General features: G+C 32.8%; 2 protein-coding genes across 3 annotated transcripts in view; one reads left to right on the forward strand and one right to left on the reverse strand.

The window, feature by feature from the left end:
* LOC149417504 (venom protease) overlaps positions 1–20,403 on the forward strand; it is a 42,324-nt gene extending 21,921 nt beyond the window's left edge. The window contains exons 3-9 of one of the 2 annotated variants that reach the window (XM_089640051.1): positions 7,790–7,968; positions 9,011–9,152; positions 11,181–11,322; positions 15,973–16,136; positions 17,569–17,670; positions 18,331–18,515; positions 19,414–20,403. In XM_089640051.1, coding sequence (XP_089496177.1) covers positions 7,790–7,968; positions 9,011–9,152; positions 11,181–11,322; positions 15,973–16,136; positions 17,569–17,670; positions 18,331–18,515; positions 19,414–19,557 — 1,058 coding nt within the window. In that variant the 3' untranslated portion in view covers positions 19,558–20,403. The remainder of the gene's footprint in view (positions 1–7,789; positions 7,969–9,010; positions 9,153–11,180; positions 11,323–15,972; positions 16,137–17,568; positions 17,671–18,330; positions 18,516–19,413) is intronic. The other variant, XM_089640052.1, reaches the window with a different exon arrangement.
* Positions 20,404–22,793: 2,390 nt separating this feature from the next.
* The window catches only part of nab (NGFI-A-binding protein homolog), a 78,519-nt gene continuing 76,922 nt past the window's right edge, over positions 22,794–24,390 (reverse strand). The window contains exons 7-8 of the mRNA XM_089640053.1: positions 24,297–24,375; positions 22,794–23,899 (exon numbers count right to left, since the gene is read on the reverse strand). Of these exons, the coding sequence (XP_089496179.1) occupies positions 23,723–23,899; positions 24,297–24,375 (256 nt within the window). The 3' untranslated portion in view covers positions 22,794–23,722. The remainder of the gene's footprint in view (positions 23,900–24,296; positions 24,376–24,390) is intronic.

A 24,390-nucleotide genomic window follows, 5' to 3' on the forward strand; every position in this document is an offset into this window, starting at 1 on the left:
TGTAAACAATAATAATGGAATATGTTGAATTTCGAAAACATAGAAGAGATTAATTGAATATGTAGAGATATAATTGAAATGTTGGTATTGAAAAATGTATGATAGTATTAAAAAAATTAAAAATTCTAAAGGGATCCTAAGTTTAGAAATCCAAAACATTACATTTTCATGGTTACAATAATAATACACATTTGTGGCGATTGCAATAGACTGATACAAAGATAAAAAACCGGTTAAGTACTTGCTATAAACTAAAAGATCTGTCAGTATACTAAGAGTGAGAAAAATAAGAGTAATCACAATCTTTTCTAAATACTCGTACATATTTTCAAAAAAATTATTTTCATGGATAAATTCCTTTAGCCAAGTTTCGCATATAAGATAAATATCAAAATTGTTCAAAAGGACCTGATTTAAGAAGTTATGAGTTTTTGTGGGAAGACCTCGCACATTTTTAAAATATAAGTTAAGCATTTTATATATTATGTTTGTGAAATTGGCTGGAAAATATTTTATAAATATAAAATAAATATTTTGTGACTGGGGGTAATTTTGAACATCCGAATTATGTGTTTGTTTCTGGTAAATTATATTGTCTATGATTCCAAGAGACTTTAGTTTTGACAGATTGATAGGTATATCTATGGACATATTCACATGATTAATGAATTGTAAACAAGCCCTAAAAATAACAATATTACTATGACTTAACATTATTTCACAAGTATTTGGTAGTATTTTGTACTTAACACATGGAGATAATTCGTGTTTTGCAACGAATGACAAATTGTGTACAATATTCAGATATTTCCATCCTTGCCAGAGATTATATTTGACATGTAAGGTTAATTTTCTAAAGGGGCCTGCGTTTGTAAGGCAGGTTGAAGTGTCTTCAATTTGGAGAGTCTGTTGACATCATCTTGATCAAAAATTAACATTATAGGGGTTGAATCACTTACACGAACGAATATTTTGGAGTTTTTTACCCAGCAGTAGCGAATTTTTTTTTCCATTTTTATATCTCGACATTGTTTTAGAAGATGTTGGTTTTTAGAGGTTAAGTGGTCATTAATGTAAATTCTACTGACTCCAGGAAGCTGCAATTCTGAAACAAACATCCCTTTTCTCTTCCTTATTGCAGCTAATAGTTCATCTTTAAGATATCTGCGCGTGAATTTTACAACAATGTTCCTCGGTTTTCCATTTGTTACGGTACGACTTATTCTGGGGGAAATTCTGCTGGCGAAGTCTACTTCATTTCGGGTGATTTTGCATCCAGCTGTAGCACCGATTTTAGATAGAATGTCATAAACATTTTCATTTTTGTTTTCCGGAATACCACTTATTATAACGTTGTTTGAGCGATTATATTGATCACTGTTTTCAATTTGTCTTTCCAACTGTGTTACTTTCTTCTTAAGTTCTTCAATTTCCTCCTTGTACTCCTTTTTTATCACTTCAACTATAGTTTTTTTAAAGTCTGCAAACGATTTTTCTAGGAATTCAACTTTAAAGTCGTCGAACTTTTTATCCAGAATTTGTAGTAGTTCCGGACTAAAGTTACTGGTGGACTTGGAGTTTGAACGTGTAGTCATTGTTATTTTATATGAAAATTGTTTTTTTTATTATTATATTATTGAAAAACAAAGGAAGAGCAAAATTTGACAGTAGTTACAAGCAATGTTTATAAGTAGAAAAGACTTTTGATTTCGTTTGAGTGAGTCGATGTGTGTGTTTTTGTGAAAATGGAAAAAAATGAGTACCGAGCTGTTATAAAATTTTTGTTTTTAAAAGATCAAAGATGAGTTGGAATCTGTGTATGGGGACTCTGCACCATCATTTACCACAGTGAAATTTTGGGCAGCTGAATTTAAACGTGGCCGTAAGAGCTTGGGAGACAGTGAACGTTCGGGACGTCCAAAAACGTTTACTTACTTGGGGGAGTAATTCTACGTGATTTTATAAGTAGAAAAGATGCATAATTTTTTTCCGAAATTCCAACGTTTAAAGGTAATTTTTAGGTCAAAAAACATGAATTGTTTGTATGGGAAAATAAATATTCTTCTATGGAAAAATATTTTAATATGGGAAAAAAAGTTTTTTTTATCTTTTTTACTTCTACCATCATATAGAATCACCCCCCGAAGTTAGTGCACTTTACCCCCGGACACCCTGTATCCGTGTATTAAATTTGATTAAAACAAATATATGGAAATAAACCAATGCAACGAAAGTTTCTCTGTCTATATTTAAAGATTCAGACCAATGGACGTTATAAAATAAGGTCCCGCTCGAGCGATTATTGGTATATTATGGCATGTTTGCAAAAAAGCTTTTAGCGATTGCTTGACGTAATGTGGCAAATTTATAGAAGTTAAAAATATGGGATACAATGTGAAATCTAGTTAGATTCTTTGACTTTAAACCTCAGTAAGCAGTTTCACATGTTTTCATATTAATATTTTGAGGAATGGTATTAATTAAATAATATGGTAAATGTCTATATATTTGACGCCAATTGCTCGAGTGGTCATTTGTATCATTATCGATTGCGTATTTTGTTTCGATTCACTCTACATTAATTACTGAGATTTTAAATTGCACATTGTGTACGTCAAATCACATCAGTACCATCAAGGATATTAGGTACGCTTATTGGGAATGTAAATAAATCATACCAATCTGTTTATTATTCAAAAATATTTATATTCAATGCCAATACATCTATTACCTACTAATAGTCAAGATAAAGCAAAGTCATGGCCTCATCAGTCTCATCACGACCCTCAACGGTGAAAAATACGATGTTGTATTACTAATTAAATGTTGTATTACAAATAAAATTTTGTATTACTAACAAAATGTTGTATTAGATACTAATAAAATTTTGTATGACTAATAAAATTTTGTATTACTAATAAAATTTTGTATTAGTAATAAAATTTTGGATTACTAATAAAATGTTGTATTATTAGTAGTATATGTGCTTACCCCTCTAACTGAAGGTGCTAACTGATAAAATAAGCTAAAATACCTATATTACAACATAGGGACATGAAAATTTCAATATTTGGACAGAAGAAAAGAGCATAACCGTGTTCTGATCATAGTATGAGAGATTACATTGAATTAGATTGTAAGAACGAATTTGAAATTTTGATACCGTGATATTCTTGAAGCAATTTTATTTAAATTTCTCAAAATACAGGGTTTTCCAATAAGAGGTGTTATTTTAAATAGCCCGCTATTTCGGTAGATGTTTCTGTTGAAGCTATCATTTTTTGACATTTGACAAGTAAAAACTCTGCCATTAATAAAAATGGAACGATAAACGCTTCAACAACGCATTAAAATCATTAAAATTCACTTGAGTGAATCAAATGCAAATCATCTTGAGTGATGAGGCCCATTTCTACCTCGGTGGCTTCGTCAACAAGCAAAATTGTCGCATCTGGGGCTCGGAAAACCCAAGAGTTATTGTTAAAAAGCCTCTTTATTCTCAACGTGTGACTGTTTGGTGCGATTTATGGCCTGTCCGAGTCATTGGACCTTACTTTTTCGAAAATGAGGCTGGAGCAACAGTTGCGGTGAATGGATTGCGCTATCGAGAGATGGTTAATATTTTTTTATGGCCGGAATTAGATAGTATTGATCTGGACAACATTTACTTTCAACAAGATGGCGCTACGTGCCACACAAGCAACGAAATCATTGATTTTTTACGATTGAATATCAAAATAACACCTCTTATTGGAAAACCCTGTATTTCGTTATGGACACATTTACAGATAAAATTAGGGACAATACAGGTCTTAGAAAATGTTGGTTGTTTTAGGCAAATTAATTTATTGTACAATTAAACTTATTGCATGTATTTCTTCAATTTCGACAGTCTCCGTGGTTGAGGAGTAAGACTCTCGACTAGCAAGCTGCAGGTTTTGGGTTTTTAATTTGTTTCATTTCACTATTTACACATTAAAAACAATATAAAATAGTATATTTGCGGAAGATACTCTCAGTATCGCCTTGGTGTAAGAAAAAAATTCAGAATTGAAACGTTGCTTTAAATGGCTTTGGCCGTGTTTTGGTGACCAGATCTGAATGGCCAGGCAGTTCACCACCTTACTCTTCCCTATCTCCTGCCCATCCTCACTACCTTCAGCCTCACAATATACCCCAATTGGGGATGCCATAGTCTCACTAGCTCCAGATGGTTGGGAGCAGTTGGGACTCTTGTAAGGTTTTAATGAAAAAATGATGTAGTACCAGCTATTTACAGAATAAAAAAAACACCTATCATAAAATCAATTAACAAATGGGTCGTTATGTATTTAATAGAGGAATATGACAGATTACTAATTTTTGTATTCTTATTTCATATCCAAACAACACATCTGCTTCACAGGACCACAAACTTACGTGACGTTTTATAGCTTATTGTTTAAATCAATAAATTAACGGAAGATACTTAACTATTACTAATCGACGGCAGAAACTCAATCGTGAGTTGTACGTGAACATATTAAGGAACTTGATTTCATCTGTACGTGCGATTATATACAAACTTTGCAACTTAATAAGGTGACGCAAAGGATTTTCTTCCTTGAAATCGATGAGTAATAAACTGTTAGGCCACGTCCGCACAGGCAGGCGGCTTGCTTAGCGCCTAGAGCCTAGTGGCTTGCATTCTGGCTACTTGCTAGGATACACGGTGTCCGCACTGAAGGTGGTTTGCGTGGTGGGTCGCTAGGTGTCTTGGTCATTTGCTTGTCGTCTAGTTGACGAGATGTCACTTTCAAAAATAGCTCTAAAACTGCAACTTACAGAAAATTCATCTTTAAAATATACCATTTCACGGCCTTATCCATCATGTTGGGTTCATGACATAAATAAGTCACGGTCAAGTCATGGGCAGTTTAATGTTCTGTATAAACAATTGCGTAATTTTGACGAAAAATTTTACCAGTCCAGCCCAAAGAATCATTTGATATACTTCTTAGTATACATAATCCAACGCCATAACCATAATTAACGTCTCATTGTAAAAAAAAAAATGACATAATTATTATTTTTTTTTTAAGACAACTACATTTTTATGTAGTTCATTAGCTGGATTCCACAGAGGTTCTCTTTTAAAAACAGATGCAATTAATATTTCGTCCATTTTTCTCTTCAAAAATGCCTCGCGCCTAGTGACAAAAAACCAACACGTTTGTTCACTTCGATACCCGCAAAGCGACTAGCATAGCGACTAGCTAGACGCCAAGCGCGCAGTGCGGTCAGTCGCGAGTGTTCTAGAACGTTTGTTTTACTAAGCTACTCGCTAGGTGACTCGCTAGACTCTAGGCGCTAAGCAAGCCGCCTGCCTGTGCGGACGTGGCCTTAGTGCTGTTTTCTTACCAGAATAAGACATGTCAACATTATTTAATTATTGCTGCGATAACAATGTGTGATCAATTTTGCATTTGGAATTTTACCAAATAATTAAATGGCAAATATTGCCGCCTACGTTTAGCAAGTTTTCAATTTAAGAGGAAACCATTTATTGGATAACCAACACCTCTGCCAGAGGTCACGCCAAGTGGTTCGCTACGTTCCCAGAACATCTTCTCCTTCCTTTCCATAAAAGACCCCCCACACAGCATTCACAAAGATGACATAGCCCCTTGGGGAACAATTGTTTTCCTAAGGGCTTCCCGTTTGGAGCTAATGTTAAAAAAACAGTCAAATAAGAAATCACAAAAAATCATACCTATGCAACCGAACTGTCGGTGCTTGTCGGTTAATAGTATTTACGCATTTATTCATATTGGAAGTTTTTCAAAAACATCACAAAAACTGATCAATATTTTTTTTTTTTTTTAAAAAAGAAAGACAAACATTCCCGGGTTACGAATAACCCAACAATGTTTGAAAATCTCCTACTACCACCACAGAAAGCCGAAAATGTTGCTTGTGTTGTGATGGAGGACTTAGCCAGCCGAGGAATCGAACACGCGACGCTCGGGTGAGACCCAAGCGCTATGCCCACTCAACCACTGAATATAGTTATAATATAGTTCACATTATATGTTAAGGTCACTGTGTGACACAGAAACATTGAAAATTAATGAGTAATTTGTAGCGATCACTAGTCTAAATTATATATGTGTCGTGAATCTACCATATGAGATGCACTTTAGATAACATCTTTGTGCTCTATTTGACATCTAGTTTCTAATCTTTGTTCCAAATCTATTTAAAATATCTAAACCCATTTTTAACGTGACCCTTCGAACTATAAAATGTCCCAAAATTATTTTATTATTCTCAGTTACTCATTGGCGTCAAATATCTTTCATTGTCGGATATGAGAGCGCCACTATATATTGAATGAAATACACTCGCCGTATATTCAATAAGTTTATTTTCAAGTGATAAAAGCTAGTGACACTAGTTCAATTTCTCAAAAACAGTTTTCATCCAATGCAATTTCCAATACGGTATCAATTGCATCACAGTGCAGAATATCTATATTTCTGATAAGTTTGTCGTTGTATTTCGTATCGTGGACCATAAAAAACAATCATGTCGATTGAAAGCATTTGCGTCATCCTGAAATGGATGCAATACCTCTTGATGGTGGCTCATAAGAAAGGACTCTGCGTGGACATCTGTCCTATCCAATGCGCAGGATACGGGTACAGTGCTCATGGCCACGGGGATGGCAGTGGCCATGGAAATGGACACGGCAACGGGTATGACTTCAGAGACACCCCTAATTCATATGGTCACATAGCAAAACCCAACGGTTTCAATGTGGAGGACTTGGCTAGAGCCATGGGAGTTCCCTCGAGCACTTTCTCTGAATTGACTAATGACACTATAACTCCTCCAACTCCGAATGCCAACAAAGGGTATCCTCAGAGAGGCAACAGGATGGCCTCAAGAAATGTGCCGAAAGGGAACAGGACGAAGGTGAAGCAGGCTATCACTCAGCTTGATTTCAAAGGTCCTGTCCGTAGTTAAGATTCCTCGATTATTAGTTAAATTTCGATATTATAATTTTATTAAGCTTACCAATATTTTTTGTAATATAATTTATTTCAATAAAATCATTTTTCGTTACTTTTGCTTTCTTTATTTTTAATAAAGTTTTTTTGGATTAACTCAAAGGCAAATTTAAATTAAGACAGTTGTAATTTTTACATATTTCTCTACAGTTACATCTGAAAATAAGTTATTAAAAGGCAATCATTTAAATGTTGTTGTTTTAGTCAGCATCATTTTTTTTTCATCTGGAAAATATAGTCATAACCTAACCTAACAAACCTATTGAGCATGATATTTATTTCAATGACGACATAGACATGGTATGATGTCAAAATGATTTAGTTGACGTATTTTCTTGCCCCAATATTTATATGCCGAACCGTTTAATAACTTGTAATTTTTTTAATATCCACCTATAAGTTTTTTTCGTCATTTGACTTTTAAAAGTCATTTGACATTTTTTACTATAGGTATTAATATAAATCTTACGTGGTACCTATTTTTTTGTATTCTTCAAAATGAATAATGTAAGTTTGCTACCTAATTTGTACGCTATATTAATTCTCTACACACCGACAAAGTTCTTTTTAAATACATAATGCTGATGCTATATTTAATGCGTTTTAAACCTTCGAGTACCTACATCAATCATAATATGAACTCCACAAATTGCACCACTAATTATCTAACGGAAAGCACAACGTCATAACTACTAATATTTGGTCTATGAACATTGATCTCCAGTAAACCATTTCAGACTTTCTATTCGATCTCACAGGCGACAACTGCAGGACCCCTGATGACCGGAGCGGGATCTGTCTGAACATCAGGAACTGCGAACCTCTGCTCAACTTGCTGAGGACTGTCAGAACAGACCCTGGAGCCTATTCCTACCTCAGGGAGTCGTTGTGCGGGTATGATGGTGCAGACCCTGTGGTCAGTATACATAATTTATTGTGTTACCTCTCATATAATTCTTTTTCAACCGGTATATTTCTCATCAAAAATGTAGAAACAATCCAAAAGGCAAATAGCAAAAATATTTAAAAATGAAACGATATAACTTGTGACGTTCACTGCATTTGTACTTAAAGTTTCAATTTTTTAATAAATCATGATAATGGAATTCCACCATAAATTGTCAGTATCAAAAAATAGAAATATTTGAACATGTTTTTCCGAAACCTTTTTCTAATTAACATCCCTCATTTTTCAAAAAAAATATTTTCCTCTTATATTCTATGATAGGTACATTGCTCCCCGACCCCTTTTTAAAATTCACGTGCTTGACTCTCCGGATTGTACTTTCTGTATTTCACATACGCGGTACATCACATTAATTGTCCCCCTATAAACAAATATACTCTCATTATTATTCACCATTCAATGAATTATTCACACCATTCATTCAATTATTCACCATTCAAAACACCATTTAATGAAGATATAATATATTTCGACGCCACCTAGCGAGAAATTAAGTATTTAACATTACCTTTCCTACAAACATAAATTTGGTTGTTTTCAAGTGAACAAAAAAAATGAAAAAGCAATAATTGTTGAATGAAAGTCTAGTATTTATGGAATTATTTGCCGACGTAGCACCTGACCTAAAATCAGAAGGTGCGGTTTCAATTCCCGTCAGCGGCATTTATTTTTTCTCGGAAGATTCTTTCAATTCATATTTGTGTTTCATGCTAAAATAAAATATACTTTCGTCTATCGAGGCTAATTACAAATTAACTCCCCTTCTGAAATCTACTACCATTTTCAATATCACTAAAATTTCACCGTCCATTGAAATGATGGCCGAGAAAAAATTTGACAAATTGGGAAACAATTAACAATTAATTGGAAAAAACATCATCTTTTCTTGTCTTATTTTTCCAATACAATTATATTTGGAGAAATTTCGGGCAGAAACCCCCAAGTTTTTAAAAAGTAGATAAATCATAGTTAAGTCAATGTTTTGTTCTAGGTGTGTTGTCCAGATGACAATGGCGGTGATCAGCCAAATGCCAATAATGGGGGCTACAGAATACTGACCCTGGATGATAACTGTGGCGTGAATAACGGATCCTTTACCAAGAGGGTCGTAAACGGAGTTCCTGCCGCACTAGGTAAGTCAAAAATCATCAAAAAACACTTACGTTTACTTTACTTTACGTTTGCGTACTTAGTTTACAAAAGCTCAACACAATATAACTGCGTTTTTTGTAAGATTGTATTTTATTACTAGAAAACAACATCTATGTAAAGCTAAAACGTTAAAAGCAGCTTCTAGTAAAAAAAAAACAATTTCAAAATTCACCTAGGAAATAAAACATGTTCGTTAACTTCTTTTAAACTTTAGATTCTATCGGTATGCACAAATCCATACAAACATGTCCTCTTTAAAATGATTTCCCTGTACGTAGGTAATTAACTAATTTTGTATTTATTTTAATTATATTTTATTTGGTTTTACGCCCAGCCGGGCTTTTGAATGGATTTTAAGAACAAAATATACATATTGAGTTATCGAAAATTATACAAAAAAATGAAAGCATGATATGACAGTAAACTGATAAATTGAATATAAGACAATATTATTAAAACATGTTACTGCAACATAAAATAATATAGAAACTAGAACAACACTACATATAAGACAAATCAATAAAAATAATTACCAACGCTACTATAATTTGTAGGATCGGTATAGATGTTGGTATAGATTCGGTTTAATTCTATAAATGGAGTCAATAAATATATCAATAGTACCCCCAAACTTGTTACCCAGATCATGCATCCTATTGGTTAGTGAGTGTGTCTGTTGTGTATGCATTGCAGAAGAATGTTATACCTTGTCTTGTGTTCCTAATCGGCACATGGAATTATTAGTGATAGTAATAATTAAAAGTAATATTTAAAAAAAATGTAAAATCACATTTTTTAAATTTAGAACGGCATTTTTTCTATCTGCGTATAAGCCAAACTGTACTGTATTCGTTCACAAACTACAAATGAGAGACTCGGCATGACCTTGCCCAAGGTGAAATGAAATAACCTTCGTTTGGGCCAAATACGTAGCGCGTTGAGCTCGCGATAATTTGTTACTAGAGCTATAATTTGCAATCGTTATTTTACGATACGAATACACAAATAATTAGTATCATTCAACATTAATTTGTTTTACGATCTGGTTTTATTTGGAATCCTTTGAGTTTGAAAACAAAATTTGTATTATGTTCCATCTTTCTATTATTGTTTTTTGTAAAGTAGCTGTCAATTTTGTGAATAAAATACCATATCAAAAATCAAAGATTTTAAACTACAAACTTGAATCAATAATGTCGAAAATAAACATGAATTAATCAATCAGAAAAAGTACAAAACATTATTCCATGTTTCAAATTCAAAAGAATTGGAGCAGGGGGGAAATGTTGTCTTTGATTCTACACTAGATCCCTCACTCAGATTATGTTATAGAGCAGTTCAATTAATGAGTTGTTGATTTTGTAGAAGAATAAAAATAAAGACAAAATAAACAAAGAGATATGTGGCATGGAGGTGTGCTGAATGTCACCGAACTACCAATAAACTGTAAGGATCAAAGCGTTTAATGAAAGTTATACGTTTGGATTGTAGATACACACAGAGGCGGCTGTTTCGACTTTGTATTTATTTATTTTATTTTATATATATATATATATTTAAATTACAAACAATACAAAACAAAATGAACCTTTGTCTGTCCAATTGGGAAGGATTCCCGTTTCAGGACAGCCAAATTGTGTATTTAGTACATAATATTCTTACAATGGAATGGCGATGCTGTCAAAACAAATTTTGAGAACAATGTTGGTTGCATTCGAAGTGACAGGATGGTTTCTCTATCCTAGAAAGAATCGCAAAGATGTAATTTATTACCAAGGTCAATTTGGATAACATTAGTAATTGCATTCAGAACAGATGAAAGGTTTCTTTCGGGACATCACAAGTCTGAGATTCTTTCCAGGGCATTTTGGAGAACATTTACAATTGTAGGTATAGTTAGAATTTCCACATTTATAAATCAGTATAAGACATATGAATCCTATAGTACTATATTTTTAGAATTGATAGTAGGTATGTGTTTAAGTTTTTTTAAATTGTTTTTTTTTCAGGACAATGGCCTTGGGTGGCGGCTCTAGGATTCCAGTCCAAGAGAACTCCTGGAAAGATCCTTTGGCAGTGTGGGGGAGCTCTGATCACATCGAGACACGTGATCACTGCAGCCCATTGCATTCACGGGCACGAATCTGATCTGTAAGTCTCATTTAGTTTAAGATAATACTGTTTAAAGGTTTCTTGACGTAACAGAACAGTGACAACATTAAAGCCAAGTGAAAAAAACAACAAACCTAACCTAACTTATTATTTTATAACCATATTCTGTTTTAGCCGGTTACCGGTTTTTTCTATTTTAACGACTATAATATAGTACAAAATATTATGCATTTTTGGGAGATGTAATGAATAAATGAATGACTGCAAATATGTATTAAGTAAGAAATATGCATTTCTGTGAGATGTAGTGAGTAAGTGAATGACTGCAAATATGTATTTCTGCGAGATGTAGTGAGTAAGTGAATGACTGCAAATACGAGTGTGTAATTTTGTTGTTATGATTCTTGAAGACCTTCCCAAGAAATCTTGTCAGTAGGTGAAGTGACTAAGTTGTTAACCCGCTATTTGTTTGACTGTTCATTTTCGTTTAAATTCTTAGGGTTTTTCTTCTACTTCTAATGTAATGCATTCTTCTAGATGTCAGTTTTATATCTGCGATGTTTAAGGCCGCGTAGTAAGCGTTCAAAGATGTGTACATACGAATTTTAGAAGGAGCGCACTAATATTTAGCGAGAGCAAAAATCTCTTGACAAATGCTTTAGTTGCATTTAAAGATACTCTGTGAATTTTTTCATGCCCATAACATATTAAATAACAGAATAAAAACGTGTTTCTAATTATTTTTGGAGCTTACTTACTTTCAATTGAGGGAATTTCATGTAATTAACGTTTCTTCTTCAAAAATTAAAGAGTTAAAAAGATACTTGTTATAAATCGGTAGAAATTGGGAATGCGGAAGGCGATGCCATTCATAGTAATTCAAAATCATGTGTTTTTGTTTTGAAAATTTGGTCGCCTAGAAATCTTTCAGATACTTTAATTAAATACTGCGAGTAGAATACATCTTGGCCTTTGAAATAATCGAGTATTTTTTAGATAAATCTTTTTATAAGCCCAGAAAAAAATAATGTAAAGGCCTATGAAAACTGCTTTAAAGTTCAATATCTCCTACTTACGAACCCATTTTCGGTTATGATTATATTGTATAATGTGGAAAATTAAGTTATTTATAAAATGATCAAAAAAATATATTTATGCCTGAACATCCACAAAATAAAATAAAAGGCACTTTTAGGCCATATTTTTTTCTTGCATAAATCAAAACAGGCGGATGGTGTTAAGCGGGAATTTAAACCTTATAGCCATCTACTTAAGGGTTGTTATTGATAGCGGCTCAATTTAAAATATTACACGACGTAGTGCATCGCTTAAGTTCGTATTATATACTGCGTTTGAATCTATATAATATATAACATGTTGGTCCAATATCGTCCTTATTCTAGAAGAGTTAAATAGTAATTAAATTACTGTTCTGTGAGAAGATGCTAACTTTTGCTGCATTCTAAGAACATTTAAGTCCACAATATTTTAGAATATTTGAGAAATGTTTTTCTTAGAAAATCACATTTGTCCGGGCACATTCACATTTGCCTGGTCAAAGTAAATAACCTTTCGCTCGACCTCCTTATAAATGTGACTATGGACTATGATGTAATGATTTTTCATCGCTGATTTCTTTGAAGTAGGATTTATCATGTCTCTGAGAAGGTAAACATTACACGATGCTGTTAATTACCTTGCCAGGAAACGTTTTGTTTTAAATAAATAAGATCGTCATTACTAAGTGTTTTCAAAATACCATTAAAAAGGGGATTTTATAATTAATTAATAAACATTTTTCTAAAAATTGGGTTGAATTATTGGTTGATTAAGTTGAGTCAAACATTTTGGAAGGCTTTTGTCTATTATTTTTTTAATAAAAGATAAACTTATGTTTATTTAGTCGGCGGCATTTTTTTTCGGAAGATTTTTTCACTTTATATAATGTGTTTCAGGCTAATAATTATTGCTTATAATAATTTCTTAGCTTTTATATGGTGACCGGATAACTCATCAAAATGACAATTCAACACACCTAAAAAAATCTTTATAAAGTTATCAAAAGTGATGAAACAAAAACTAGGTTAAATAGGTTACATGTGTAATTATTTAACCTAGTTTTTGGTTCATAGGTTACATTTATAAATATTTGACTTAGTTTTGGTCTCATCACTTTTAAATGGCTTTATATCAACTATAATCCACAAGTTTCTCAACCTTATTAAAAGGCTAGAAATAAAATTTATCCTTTTCCATATTGGTAGAGCTACATACTTTTTATAAAAATCACATTATTTGTAGCGATTTTTTTCCTGGTGCCAGAGTAGCGTTAATTCTATTTATTTTGAAGGTTGTAGTAATTCCACATTGTGTTCAAAACCTAGGCTGCAAAGTGGTCTTCCGGTGAAATTTGTCACGTAATAGGAAAAATATATTCAACTTCTGTGTTGATGATTTTACCGAAATATCATGTTTGCCCGCTATTATTATTACTGTCGTAATACCCGAGTAGTCTGCATTTTTTGTTGCGTAAATTATATGTGTGCAAATTGATTTTGCGGTTTGCATAATACTAGGTAGATAACTACAGTGAATTAGTGATTCACGTTGTAACTATTTTCGTATTCGCTTTAGAGAGGACTTTTCGAAGTTTTGTTATTGACAAAACTCAAACAAAATATTGAATTCAGAATAATTTCGATCAAATTTGTTTGTTAATAGTGAAATAAATTGGAAAAGCTTAGATAGCTTAATTTTCGCTATACAATCTTCTGATGGTGAAAACCAATACTAATTGTGATTTATATACATACCCACAAATCTTAACATTGTATACTTTTGCATACCGAAACCATACGACGAATTACTGGAAATGGACGAATCAACTGCAATAGGCGTTTCGCGTCATTTGCGGTTGCTTCGTTTCTTTCCCACACGTTGAGGTTCAGTTCGACAGTTCGGCTCGCGGATGTACAGGGTTTTCCAATAAGAGGTGTTATTTTGATATTCAATCGTAAAAGATCAATGGTTTCGTTGCTTGTGTGGCACGTAGCGCCGTCTTGTTGAAAGTAAATGTTATCTAAATCAATACCATTCAATTCAGGCCATAAAAAATCATTAATCATCTCTCGATAGCGCAATCCATTCACCGTAACTGTTGCTCCAGCCTCATTTTCGAAAAAGTAAGGTCCAATGACTCCGCCGGACCATAAACCGCACCAAACACTTACACGTTGAGGATAGAGAGGCTTTTCAACAATAACTCTCGGGTTTTCCGAGCCCCAGATGCGACGATTTTGCTTGTTGACGAAGCCACCGAGGTGGAAATGGGCCTCATCACTCAAGATGATTTGCATTTGATTCACCCAAGTGAATTTTAATAATTTAAATGCATTGTTGAAGCGTGTATCGTTCCATTTTTATTAATGGCGTAGTTTCTACTTGTCAAATGTCAAAAAATGACAGCTTCAAAAGTAACATCTACCGAAATAGCGGGCTATTCAAAATAACACCTCTTATTGGAAAACCCTGTTTAAGTAGCATAACAATAACTCTACTTATGTTGATGGCGATAGGGTTTAACTCCCCGCTAAGCCCCGCATACCCAATTTCTACAGATATATAACATGTTTCTCTTTAACTCTTTAAGTTTTTAAGATCCATAAAAAATATATATTATTTATGAAGATCATTTGTTATGCTGAAATGGTGATTATAAGATATGGGTAGAAAAAAATCGCAAAATCATACCCGAAAATCATTAAAAACACGTTTTATTCTGTTATTTAACATGTTATATACATGAAAAAAATCACAGCGTATCTTTAAATGCAAATAAAGCAATCTTCGAGAGATTTTTGCTCTATTGCAAACGACCCGTGTTTTTTATCAAATATTTTCACCGTCTTTGCTTAATTATTACCGTTTTTTTGTATAAGCGCGCACTCTTTAACATTCGTATTAACATATCTCCCTTTGAAACCATATTTGAACGCTTACTACGGGGCCTTAACACCAGCCACCAAATTTATGCATGATAAAAACATTTCCGAAATGTGCTTTATTTTATTTGGCGACCTTCAGTCTCTAATATTTTATGATAATTTTCTGAAGAACTTAATTTAATAAATTATACAATAAAACCATTACCAAAAAGGGGTTTGTAAGTAGTAGATTTTCAACTTTAAAGCCGTTTTCATAGGCATGACATTTATTTCTGGGCTTATACTACTTATAAACGCTCGATTATTTCAAATGTGGTCTAATCGCAGTATTTAATTAAAGTACCTAAAATATTTCTTAGTGATCAAATTTTCAAACCAAAAACACATGATTTTGCATTTCTAAGTAGTGTTTCTTCTTAAGGGAGAATATCTACTTCCTAAGATTATAAACTCATACAATTTAATTTATTGTAAATTTGAGAGGTCACTATCGAAATCCTTGAGGCACACCGTATTTCTTCGTAAAACTTTTGCGTTTATTTAGTTCTTATAAAAGTGCAGAATAATGGCTTATGGTATGCAATGTATGTATGTATATGCCACTACGTTCACTTACCACAATAATGTCACCTCTTATCAATATACTTTTAGTTTTAATTCTGGCTATATCTCTATGATGATGATTTGATGAAATTTTTTAAAACGTAAATGTATAAATATTAACTATCTATTCTGTATTTTTTAGAACCGTGGTTCGTCTTGGAGAGCTTGATCTTGAGAGAGACGATGAGGGAGCAACCCCCATCGATGTCCCAATCGAGAAGCTGATAGTCCATGAGCAATACAACCCAGTCCAACACACCAACGACATCGCCTTGATTAAATTGAACAGAGACATCGATTTTACCAGTAAGTTTCACAATCACGGTTTTCATTATATTATTATATTATTGGATTTTCACGTGCATTTGTGATGGCAGTGAATACATTATTTGGGAACAAAGGTCATGGCAAAGCAGAAGCACGTACGTTTGTGTTTTTTTTAATGCAAACAATATTTATCACCTCATTGTGAGATAAAACAAAGACAGCACTTAAACAAAATATTATATTTGATCGGTCACTTAGCGAAATAGTCAGCCGTCGGAGTTTCCATTGGCGCAATTCAGTAATACTAGCAAGTGTGAAAGATGTAATTTATTCTTTGATGCATTCAATATTATTATTTGTTTAAATGAAGCAGATACTTTTTGATGTGACATTATAATTTAAAATAAAACAATAACTTAGTAAACACTACATTTATCATTTTTTATTATAAAAGTGGGGTTTACTAAATTATCGTTACAATTTAAATTAAATAATATTTTTATTCAATTTAAAGTTTATTGATAAACAAGTTGTGCTGTATAATTATTATAACGCGCAACAGCTGTTTCGCCTACCTAAGGCATTATTAAACTATTAAACTGAACTTGTTTATGAATGAACTGTTTTTATAAATTGAATAATGACATTGTTGAATATATAAAATGCAAAAAAATGGAGTTCTAAAAAAAATAAGCTTGATAAATAAAGTAAGAATAAAGCTAAATAAAGCCAATAAAGTTAATAAAGCTAGTTAAAGCTCAATAAAGATAAATAAAGTAAAACTGTACCTCGATTCTTTCAAACGTTTAGTTTCAAAATAAATAATTGGATAAATTGTATTTATTCAGGTACAAATCTCTTCTGGGAATCCTAATAAATTTGTTTAAAAAAACTACTAATTTCAAAGTAGCAGGTAACAAGCAACAACTATCCTTGAATAATATCAAATGTATATGGTGATTCAGAATAAAGTTCTGCTTTGCTCCGGTTAAATCTGATAATTTTATAAAATATACCCATCAGAAATATGATCATTAATCTATGGAGGTTGTTTGTGATGGAAATATTTTGAATGGATGACCGTCATTGAACTACTTCGTACTTGTGGTAAAGTGATCCAATTCGATTACGCTTGACTAATCTAAGCAGAACCTTCTTCTAATCATTCTAATAGCATTTTGAATCTCCTAAATTATGCTAAGTCTAAAGTAATTTCCTCTATTTGATGAGTTTTTTGAAAATGGTTGATGATCTATAATTTTTTTTTTATTATGTTTTTTAGTATTGTTTAACCAGATTTATTCTATTCTGAAAAGAGGGTCATACATCGATTAATATGCGTGTGCCTGTATTTTTCTTCGCATGGACTAGCAGCAATGTAGTATTGTGACGTGACTACAATTATTGAAATACCTTTCATAGTTGTAGAATAATTTGGTTCCGCAATAACTGGTGTATTATTATGTTGCAGCTCTGATCTGGCCCATCTGTCTGCCTGCTTCCCCTGAACTGAGAGCCAACAACTTCGAGAGAAATCTTCCCTTCATTGCTGGATGGGGTGCTACCTCATTCCGTAAGTACCTATAGTCTTTCAAGCAGCCACTTTATGCTTAATTTAATCAGATAAAGCTATGGAATCGGTTAGTCTTCTCCAAGATAATGTTTCATCTGCAATCCATTTCCTCTATATAAATACCTGAATACTACCTTTTCGGGTCTGGCAGTACTATACTTATGCATAGGGTTGCCATCCGTCCCGATATATCGGGACTGTCACCTTTATTGAGCTATCTGTCCCGACGTCCCGACAAAAGCCTTAAATGTCCCGATTGAAATTACGCAATGCAAATTTTAATTTTCCGTGCGTCCCATAGCCCAGAGACTGTGGAGTCGATTTTACAGTGTCAAGTTAATTATAACATGACTTGTACAGAGTTCTACAATTATGTTAAAAGGTACCCAGAATTGTTGAGAAAAGCGAAATCTTCTGAAAAGTATGGCCAGCCAAGTACTTTTGCTAGTACCAATTAAAGTAACCTATAAAACAAACATAATTACTTACTTATTATAAAATAAAGAAATTGTTTAAGTATTACAAAATTTTTATTTGTTCCATCCTGAAACGTCCCGACGAGACCCTGGCCGAATATGGCAACCCTACTTATGTAGCACTGGTTGAGTTTGCCAAGACTTCAATATTTTAAAAACCTAATCTTCTTCTTCTGGATTTCAGGTGGCCCCGCTGCCTCCCACCTCCAAGAGGCGCAGATTCCCGTGGTGACCAACGGCCAGTGTGAGGAGGCCTACTCCAAGTTCAAGAGTCAGGTCATCGACCAGCGCGTGCTTTGCGCCGGATACGCAAAGGGAGGAAAGGACGCTTGCCAGGGAGACAGCGGTGGCCCACTCATGTGGCCCAGTGTAAGAATTATATTTGTATTTTGTTTGATAGGTACACGGAGAAAACTTACTGATAAAAAATATTTCAAATTGATTAAGAATCTCTTCAAATTATTCGTAATCCAGTAAAAAAAACAGGATTTAAGGCCATTAACGATGAATTGATGGGTATCCTGATAAACTTTTAACAAAATACCAATGTTTTGTAATGGTATTGGAACACGCGTCTACAAATATCGTAACACTTTGGCATTTCGTTATTATATATTATTAAGACAAACGCAGGTGCATGAACACGTGTTTCAATATAATTACAAATTTAGTTTGTCAGGAAGCGGCTTGTTGTCCCCTTTTTAACAGGATTACCAATAATTTATTAAGAGATTTTTTCAATAAATCAGCAATACTCGTTTTTCTCTTTGTGCTTATGTACCTTTCAATTAAGAGTACCAAAAACATCAAATGTTGCCCAAATGATTTTCATCATTTTCAATTATAAGTCATGGCTAACCCATCCAAAGCCGACAGTTTTCTTTAGGACATCTGTTGGCACTTTTTCCAACCAAGTACGCACTATCACCTAGAACTAACCACTTATCATGCTTTTTATCTCGAAGGTAGGGCTCTTTTCAGAGATCTTTCCAGCTTTCCTTGCATACTATTCAGATGAAAGAAACTTTAACTATTTGTTAATAAAACCATTTATTTAATCGCTTCACCGCTTCCCACCCCGAATGCAGCACTGATCGGTATAATATCAAGGACGGGTATTTCCCACATCTTGGCTGGCATAAATTCTTTTAATCATGAGTATCATCACATAGGTATGTTATTTTAATAAAAATGATTGTCACCGCTTTAAAATTATTATGTAATAATTATTTGTTCATATTTCTAAACTTCACCTTTCATATCACAGATCCCAGTTGGCAGAAGCACCATCTACTACTACCTGATCGGCGTCGTCTCTTACGGCTACAAGTGCGCAGAGCCCGGATTCCCTGGAGTGTACACCAGAATAACAGAATTCATCCCATGGATAGAAAATAACCTCAACAACTGATCATCGCACCAAATAGGCACACGAATCACCACATTTCAATTCTACAATTTATACAAAAGGGCTTTACGTTGCCCGTTATGAAAACTTCATTCTTTTCCCCCAATTCTGTATTACATTCATTATGCCACGCAAACTTTCTCGAAACAGAGGTCAGAACAAAATGTTCAGAATCGTCCAAGACAGATTAGTTAGGTCAAAAACAGATTAAGGTTATCGAAATATGTATCTACTTAGAATGTTTTTATTTTTGGAAAACCGCTAAAAATATAAAGCGAAATGAAAAAACACAATATAGGAAAGGAATGAAAATGAGCACTAACTGCCCGGAGCCAGTGAAACTTTACATTGGTATAGTAGTTAACCTTTTGGCCAAAACCGTTGAGACGATATATATCGTCCAAATAAAACTTTTTAATAATTTGTTTTAGGTTATTTAATATTTAATTCTAAAGCGTGATAAATATTCTCTCAAAGACATGTATGATCAATTTTTGAATCAATTAAGTAGGTAAGTCAAATCATTGACTTTTCTGAATAACATGACATTTTTTCATTATTTAATTATAAAGAAATTACCAGGACAGATAAAATGAATTGAAAATATATTTGATTTCATTCGTACAGCAGGAGGTTTGAATTATTGAAAATAAAGTATTTGATACACTATAGTACACGGATTGAAAAACACCATCATTTTCAGTGTCTGTTGTTATAAGAGTTGTATTATCCAAAATGTTCTACAGTATTATGTTTTATTAATTGTTTACACATTTTTTACCGTTTTAAAACTGTTTAGTTGTAAGAAAAAATATATTTATTAATAAAAAATATCAAATAAAAATAAAATTGTGTCTTTCGCATTTTCCATTATTTTTCAGAAACATCGAACTCTTTTTCGTGATAATTGAGTCGCGTAAACTATAGAAAATAAAGTTGACAGTTTATAAAGAAAAAATATAAGTTCTTAGCTCAGAACAGTGATGTATCTTGAACCTATTTAGGTATACTTCAATGATGAAATGATCGGACAATACTATGGTACCCAGTTGGACTTCGAACTGATATTTGGTACATAAGAGGAAAGAGGGGATCAGAGGGGGAATAAAAATACAAAACTCTCAATAATATTATAAAATAATAAGACTTTTCCAGCTCCACTCAAATAATTTATTTTCCAAATTAGTCTTACAATCATTTTATTAATAGTCAATTTTTTTAGCACTGTGTTTTATGAATTCTTTAGCGAAGTACTTTCTTATGAGATTTTCTATCTATGTAAACAAAACTTGCACGAGTTTGTTATATTAGTAGGAATATTCACTTATAAAACTTAGTTTTTTATTGGCTTGTCTTAATTACCTAAAACATGTTAAATTATTAACTTTGGAGTTCTCCTTAATCAGTCACAATCTCAAGGAACTTTTAGTTCTCACTGTTAAACTCTATATAATATTAGTACCTACATTAAATATATGTAAGTACCCGAAAAGCATACGACGAATGCAAACCCAAAACCCAAAATGTTCAGGATAGTCGAAAAGCTGTGTTCTTTTAGCAAATCTCTCGTAAATACCACCTTTTCTTTCAATTATCTATTCATATTTTAGAAAGAAATATAATATTTTTTTCAAATAACTATTTTAATTTTATTATTTTTCGGAATAACTTATTGAGTAAAACCTCAAATTATAATATTTATAATAAGACAATATTAGTGATTCTTAAACGCAAATCTGAAACAGAAAAATCAGAAAAGGAAACAAAAAAAGGTAGAGCATTGTCCCGGAAAGACAAGGGTCCTGGGTTCGAGTCCCAGATGTGACCGTTTCCTTTTCTGATTTTTCTGTTTCAGATTTGCGTTTAAGAATCACTAATATTGTCTTCAATATTTAAATATTTTAATTTTTCTGAAAGTATTCATATCGGGTACATAATTATTAACTTATTATAATAATGGATAAGTTTCCAATCCATATATTTAAAAAAATGTAATGGACTGTAAAAGACTGCAAAGGATTGTAAAAGACTGCATAGGTTTGCAAAGGACTACAGAGGTTTGCAAAGGACTGTAAAGGTTTGCAAAGGACTGCAAAGGTTTGCAAAGGACTACGAAGGATTTCTGACAATCGTGACAGTGATGACATAAAATGCTGATTGCCCTATTGTGATGGTCGTAGGGTAATTCAAATTATCTTTAAAAAGTAACTGATCTTCATTCCGACTTTTTTCTGTGATAATGAGCTCACTCAATTATTATTTTGATAAGAATCTATCGTAAGTATTTCACATATGGAAAAAGTTTTATAAATGGGAACATTTTATTAAACACAATCAAATTATACATTGTACACAAATGTTGCATTATTTGGTGTTTTTTTTTCATAAATATATATTATAATTGGGTGCTTGCAATTCGAAAATAAACGTAATTTTTTTAGTAATACGCCTTTAGGCGGAGTACGCATTGCGATTAAACACAACGATTTTGGAATAGCTGAAAACACCAATCCGCGTACAAACAGGCACTGCGGCTAGCGTTTTTACGTTTATTAGTGCGTGTTTGTACGCGGTTTGGCGTTTTCAGCTATTTAAAAACCGCTGCGTTTAATCGTAGTGCGTGATCCGCCTAATATACAAGAATCTATCGTAAGTATTTCATGAATTGAACAAGTTTTATAAGTGGGAACATTTTATTAAACACAATCAAATCTAAAAGTTTATTTGATTATACATTGTACGCAAATGTTGCATTATTTGGTGTTTTTTTCATAAATATATATATCAAGAAAATTTTACCAGAAATTAAATAGTTTATTTCCATCAATATTAATACTATAGTCTTATATTTTAAATATACACACATTGTAAAAATAATATTACTTACTAAAATGTAGCGTACATATTCAGATTTTTAAATGGTTTAATGTTCCAACTTAAAGGAAACAGTAGACAATATTTAGTTTCGTATTGACACGAAGAAGAAAGTAAACAAAAAGATACTCGGGTTTTTATGACTGCATGAAACCATAAAGGTAAAGAAAGATATTATACATTATATTAGATAGAAGCAATATATATATTGAACACCGATTCAGCTTAATAAGCACCAAAATTAATTAATAACTAAAGTACGTAATATTTACAACAGTTTTCTTAAAAAAATATTTTACAATAAAGAATTGAAATTACTTAAAAAATATTGAAGAAATTTGAACACACAAATTGTCAGAGTGAGTTAAATGATTATAAATCTATGAGCTTGACTTTCTACAAGGCAAATATGTTTACAATGATTATTTTTTATTAATAAGGCATTCATATTTTAATAATAATATATACAACAAAAACACAAAATTTAAGCTCAAACATCTGATACAAATTTTGATTGAGTGTATTGTGAAACGTATATTTTTATTTAATAGACAAGATTGTACTGAATTGAGTTATCCAGGCGTTGATGTATAAATAACTAATAGTTAGGTACTACCTTTCTTATTAGAAATCTTTTTCTATTTTTTTAATTGTAAAAATAAAACAATAAACAAAATGGCGAGTTTTCGTACTAAAAAAAGTTAAATGTTTATTTCAAAGCTCTATAAATGACATTTCGGAAATAACACCATTATCTGCAGTTACAGAGCTTTGAAATATCCACATAACCCGAGTTTTACATTTCTTGAACACCCTCTATTCGAAATATGTTTATTTTCGAACCATTACAAAAATACAACAAACCAAATTATATTGTCTCGTATCCATTTAACTTTTAAAACCTTGTTAGGTTAGGGTAGATATTTTAAAGCTCAAAAGTTCGACCTAGAATTACATAATGAGCTTTAGGGCTTTGTAATATCCATTTACCGATTCTTGAGTCGGTGGCAACCGGATAAAACAAAACAGTGAAAAATCGGAACGTGAAAAAATAATAGGTTTATTTCTTTATCTTTTCTTCACTTTTATTATAGGTATATTCTGTGTTGTTACTATTCGGTTTTGTTACTGGTTTGTTAAGTTACGGTTCCTTTTTGTTACTGTTCTGATTTGTTACAGTTATGTTTTCTTATTGTTCTGTTTTGTTACTATATCGTTTTGTTACAGTTCTATTTTGTTACTGTTCTATTTTGCGACTGTTCTGTTTTGTCATGGAACCATTTGTTGTAGATTTCTAGTTGTTGTTGTCCATCGGTTCAGGGCACTCTCTCTTGGGCACCAGAGTCCGGGACAGTAGTTCAAGGGCGGGGTTGGCCACGGCTATGATGTGGTCTCCGCTGGCTGCAACGACCCTTACTCTGGCTCCCCCTCCGCTTTCTGTTTCACCCTCCACTCTTATGTCATCCTGATCCTGGAAAAAGGGATGTAATGATAAGTTTTACGTAAATCGAGAATGTGAAAGGAATTATAGCTAGACCGTCGCACATATCGTGCAACGCGCAAGAGCGTGATTTTATAGTAGTTCGCTAGCTTTCTAGCAGGCTTACCATGCCGTACTCGCCTCCAGCACCGTGCCTCATTCCGGAGGATGCTAAGGGAAATATGTATTGTTTTCGGCCGACCTATCGACGTTTTACAGCCCAAAAAAGCTCAATTTCTTGAGTGGTACTAAATTCTCACCTTAAAATTAATAAATTGCTGGCTTACGTGTTGGGACTTAACTTGGTAACACACCTGTTTTGGTAACACACCAGTATATGTATTTATTTTTTGATTCTTCAAATAATATTTTTTGTTAAGGTACGTACATGTAACGGAGGGGAACAGGAGTTGCTGAAAGAGTATCGAGAATCACCATCCTCAGAGTCCGGCCTGGTCCACATCCCACTAGAAAATATAAGA

Source organism: Hesperophylax consimilis, chromosome 15, assembly GCF_061612785.1.
Source record: "Hesperophylax consimilis isolate HC1 chromosome 15, BYU_Hcon_1.0, whole genome shotgun sequence".
Taxonomy (NCBI): domain Eukaryota; kingdom Metazoa; phylum Arthropoda; class Insecta; order Trichoptera; family Limnephilidae; genus Hesperophylax; species Hesperophylax consimilis.